General features: G+C 36.9%; 1 protein-coding gene across 5 annotated transcripts; it reads left to right on the top strand.

The window, feature by feature from the left end:
* LOC117904988 lies at positions 1 to 4,925 on the top strand. Of its 5 annotated transcripts, none has more exons than XM_034817837.1 (5): positions 1 to 504; positions 603 to 639; positions 3,001 to 3,821; positions 4,168 to 4,580; positions 4,674 to 4,925. In XM_034817837.1, the coding sequence occupies exons 3-5, from the start codon at positions 3,213 to 3,215 to the stop codon at positions 4,780 to 4,782; spliced, it is 1,131 nt and encodes a 376-aa protein (XP_034673728.1). In that variant the 5' UTR covers positions 1 to 504; positions 603 to 639; positions 3,001 to 3,212; the 3' UTR covers positions 4,783 to 4,925. The 5 variants fall into 5 exon arrangements, with proteins under 5 accessions (XP_034673728.1, XP_034673729.1, XP_034673726.1 ...); XM_034817838.1 differs by having other exon boundaries at positions 1 to 179; XM_034817835.1 differs by having other exon boundaries at positions 1 to 639.
* The last annotated feature ends 244 nt before the right edge of the window (positions 4,926 to 5,169 follow it).

The raw sequence follows: 5,169 nt of genomic DNA on the forward strand, positions 1-5,169 counted from the left end.
GCCCATAAGTATGTGATCTTCCCAAAATTTTCCCCATCTGTTCCAAATTTTCCCGGAAAATATACCAGCTTTCTCCGTGAACCCTTCTGCAAGCTTCCATTCACCATTAAGAAAAAGATTTTTCTCTACAAAAGAAATGATGGATTTTCCAACCATGTTTATCCGGTGGGGGATTGCAGGTAGTCAAATTCTTGGCCAACAATTAAGTTTCTGATCATGACCTGACCTTCCACGAAAACTTTGCTCCTGTTTGGCTTACGAGAAAAGGGAAGAAAGCAAAACTTTGAAATCATTTATCTTTTATGTAGTTGCATACCTGGACTAAGTCCTATGGCGGAGACCTTTTGTTTTCTTGGCTATTTACTTTTTCCTTTCCCTACATTTCTGAGCAACCAAACGTGTAACAACAGCACGGTCTAGTATAAAGATGACAGTCTGGTTATTCATTATCTGGCCACGGATATTTAATGCTTTGAATTGCCCATTTATTATGGCTTTTTTTTGGTGAACTGTTCTTCAATATTAATATCTACTTGGTTTCTCTTCTCTTGCTTTAATCTTCTCACAGTGGATTTGAATTGCTCTGCTCTTTATATTTCTAGGTGATTTTCAAGAGCTTTTTTGAGTGGCGAAAAAGAGGTACTTTTTTTTTTTGTCTCTATTTATTGTATTTATAAATTTAATTCTTTTATTAGTTGTTTATGAGGGTAGAGAATTTATGGGTTTGGAGTCAGTCAGGATCAAACATTTGTTGCTTTGAAGCTTGGATTTTCCTGTAGTTTATATTGATAGAAACTTAAAACTCTTTTGGGTTGTTGAGAAAGCTAAGAAAAAGAGCAAAACATTAGAACCCCAACTTGGCAAACTCAGATGGTTTCTTCAGACCTTGTTGACTAAATTTTTTTTGCTTCTTTTTGTAGGAAATAATAGAAATTTAGCATTCAGTATTAGTTATTCTATTTTCTGAGTCACCCTACTGACCTTAAATTTTTCTGAGGATCAGAGTCTGTTGAATCAAACCTCTGTTTCTTTGAAGTTTGGGGTTTCTGGTACTTTGTGTTGAAGCTTCAGAAATTTAAAACCTCTGTTTGGTTGTTGAGAAAAGAAACGATTTTTTTTTCTTTCAGTTTTTTGCTTAATTCTGGGACATGAAAAGCTCACTTCAGCTAACTCTGATGGTTGTATTAAATATAGTTGACTAGAGTTTTTTTTAGGTCTTTTTATTTTCCTTCTTGTTGGTAATAATAATATTTAAGATTCAGAATCAATTTTCTAGGTAACCGAATTGGCCTTAAATTTTAGTTTTAGTATGTCAAGTTTCTATTCCCAGTAGTGCCAGAATGAATGGGAGTGTAGGCCTGAAGGGTTGTTGAAACTTTCCGAAAGTGAACCTTTTTTGTTGGAATCTTTCTCTGAAAAGAATGGTTGAAAGCATAGTTTGAACGTGAAATGCAGATGAATTATTGACCTAGATTATTACATGACTATTTGATCAATTTTTAGGGGTTCACTCTGATCTCTTATTCATATTTATTTATGAAGTGAGGGAATTTGGGCAACCCAAATGGTGAAAAAAATTTTGGAACCATCAATTCAAGAGCACAGAAAGGATTCTAACTTCTATGTTGTTAGTATTCGTTTTCATGGGTTTCCCCTTTTCCCATGTACTGATTACTTATACCTGGTAAAAAAATCCTAATTATTCAAACTCAGGCATGCTTTGATGCTTGCCATATCATGATCCTTTTACTTTCTTGTTAGCACTTGAGTATTGCTTTACTTTTTCTTTGACTTTAGTGGTAGAAAGTTTGCAGGCAGCATTTTATTGTCTAATGATGAGTTTGGCCATTGTTGATCAAGTGGAATTTTAGGGTTGAGCCCCTATAGCTCGTCTTCTCAGCACTTTCTGTCACAAACAGTGTTGAACCCTTGTTCTCTTTTTTGTAACTTTCTGACACAGCAAAAGGCTTAGCTAGCACTTTGCAGGATTTGAAAATCTTCTCCCTCATATTTTCTTCGCCTTTCTGTAAATGCTGGTACTTTCTTGGATTTTCAGTTCTCCTTCACTATTGCTTGTATTTTCTTTTTCAGCAATACAACTGTTTTGCTTTCATCTTCCATTTTAATCACTGTTTATCTTGTGGTTTACTTGAATTGCGATCATTTGTTTATCGTTTTTAACTTTCCTTCAATTTGTGTCTGCACTTGTGTTGTTGATCTCCAATACAAATTGGCTAGGACTTTTATTGTGGCTTCTGAAACCCTGAAGAAGGGATACAAGAAGAGGTTTCTGAATTTTCCAATATTGTCATTATTTATTCTTTTGATTTTGGATAGGAACCTCCCCTGTATACCACTCTTCTCAAGGAAGAATTAAGCTCCGCAACCAAATTTCATTCTAAAAGCTGATTAGTCATTGTCATCAACTATAAGGATTATCAAATTCAAAGCAGAACTTTATGAAATGGATCAATAGTGGTTTGCATCATTGGTTTTTCTGTAGGAGCAAAACACCTTTCTCTGTTAGCTAATCAGATAAATCTCCCAGAATGCTCTGTCACCCACCATTCCTCAAATCATTATGTGTCACTGATTGAAGCAGCAGGATGGTACATATGATGATGCTGATTGTCTCACAAAGGAAATATGCACAAAGCCAAATCTATACCGGTATTCCATTCACTATGTTACTTTGAGTAGCATCATCCACCCCTCAATGATGTTCTCTAATATGAAAAAGATAAATTTTTATATCAGTTAAAGCTAATATTTTCATGACTAACCTTTCATGTTCATGTTCAGTAAGAGCTGTGGACAAATGCTCTGGTATCTCCTGATCAAATTCTATTATTTATTTGTGCCTTTCAACCTTTAGTCAGTGTGATACCTTCATTTTCTCTGTTTTTGCGCATATACCTTTTACATGTTAAATGTCTTGGTTTCCCTTTTGCATAGAATTTGAACTTTTTCACTCCTACTGAGTATTTGTGTACCTTTCAGATAGGAAATCCCCTGCATGTTAGATGAACTCTGCCCACCAGGACTTGTAGCTAGTATTTTAAATTCTCTGAAAAATCTGTGGAGAAGTGAGGATTGAAGGCAAACAAGAAGATCAGTGTAGAAGACGAGATATCAGTCCCCATGATTTAAAGGGCCAAGATTATGAGGTGCATTTGGATCTGTTGCCTGATAATACATTGATTGGAGATGGAATGGTTAGGAATTCACTAGGATTAAATAGTCTCATGGCAAGGAAAGGCATGGTAGATGGAGGAGAGCAGATAACACGGCATACTGCACCTTCCATTGAATCGGAAGAGAATGACAGAAGAACATACATTTATACTGATGAGAGTGCACTTTTGGACTGTGAATTGCCAGAGCTGGTTGTTTTTCTTCAGGAGAGCAAGTATCAGGCTATCAAGGACTTTTGTGCTGATGGGGAAGTGCCTTTGCACTCAAAGTCATTGACAGAAAATTGTGGGTTGGATCATAATATTGTCTCTTGTTTACTGAACTCCGATGCAGACAGTAGTGAATTACCCAAAGAAAGACAGAGCACACAGTCCTCCATTTCAAACAGTTCAAAGTCTTTCATCCAACATGATTGCAACGATTATGTTGTTGAGCAATGTGGTTCCAGGAACTTGGAGAAAAAAATTGAAGTAGATTTTGATGCAAGAGATAGGGTGTCAATTGAAGGATACACTGGGAGGATTACACCTGAAACACGGTGTCTGGTTGGAGAGGCGGGTAGCAATTGCTATCACTTTGAGTTATCCAATCCCATTGGACATGGATGTGGACAAAAATGTCATCAGGTATGTCTTCACCTTGAGCTCTTGTTTTTACCTAATTCTGGGCAGCATACTTGATCTTTTCCTAAAAATACAATATTTCATTAAAGTACAATTTATTCACTGCCCTGCTCAGGAGATTTAGCTGATGAGTTGGTCTGCTCCTTTATCACCTTTGTTTTATTGTTTTAGTTAGAGAGATAATGGAAGGGAATGGATGATAACAACCATATTTCTAACTGCTCTCTTGGATTTGGAATCTGAATCACCCTGGAATTTCTTTTTCTTTTTTGGTTTGATTTTGTGTAGAAAATGGAGGTCTTTGGCAATCTTAGATTGTGTTTAGGCTTTGACTTTGCTGTAATTCCAGGGTTCTAGTGAGGAAGCAGTCTTGGCAAACTCTTTGCTATATCCTGCACCTGAAGAAATCAGCAGCAGGCGCCATGCAATTGAGGCCTCTTTCAGAGGTGAGATCAAGAGTGAAAGCATCCCTCTAGATATTGATTCATCTATAGCCACAATAAGCAGCAGAGAAAAAGAGCCGCAAGATGTGGACTGTCAACAACATTTTGAAACCGAAAATTTGTTTAGACTTGATGATGGTGCTTCAGAAAGTTTAACAGTTTCAACTCAAAGTCTTGTTATTCAAAATGGTCATGAAGAGTCCAGTTTCTCTACACCTGGCCCTCTTTCAAACTCCATAGCATTCTCAGGACCAATATCATATTCTGGCAGCATGTCTCTCCGGTCAAATAGCAGCACACGGTCCTTCGCTTTTCCCATGTAAATTTCCATTTTATTTTTAGTGTAAATTTATGTGTAAAGTGCACCTTGTTTTCTGCCTCAGTTTCAATGTCTTGGCTTTTACATGAACAGATTACAATCTGAATGGAATGGAAGCCCGGTGAAAATGATAGAACCTGACAGAAGACACTCTAGGAAGTGCCGACCTTGGAGGTTACATTATCTCTGCTGTAAATTCTAATCGCTTTCCTGTGATAATCACCACAGTGTTGTCCTTATTTTCTCCTTATTGTCATGCTGAATTATGATTTGAAGTATGCATGCTTTGAACAATTTAGCATCACGATAATTATCATTCTAACAATGTTCTCTTTATACTGTTCTCATCCTCCCATGATTACTTGGTCTTACCACGTCTCTTTTTAGCTTTTTACTCATAGCTTTTCTACATTCAATTTCATTTGAAGATGTCCCAGATACCTCTATGTTGTTTGACCTATTTCTGATCCATGAACTACTAGTGCCTATGGTTTCATCCTAATGCCTTCTAGGCGGGTAGGTTTACGGCCATAATTATTTCTCAGGTTTGGGTGGTGCTTGAGGATATGTATGGGCCTTGGGGGCGCTC

The sequence above is a fragment of the Vitis riparia genome, chromosome 17 (genome assembly GCF_004353265.1).
Source record: "Vitis riparia cultivar Riparia Gloire de Montpellier isolate 1030 chromosome 17, EGFV_Vit.rip_1.0, whole genome shotgun sequence".
NCBI classification, from domain to species: Eukaryota; Viridiplantae; Streptophyta; class Magnoliopsida; order Vitales; family Vitaceae; genus Vitis; species Vitis riparia.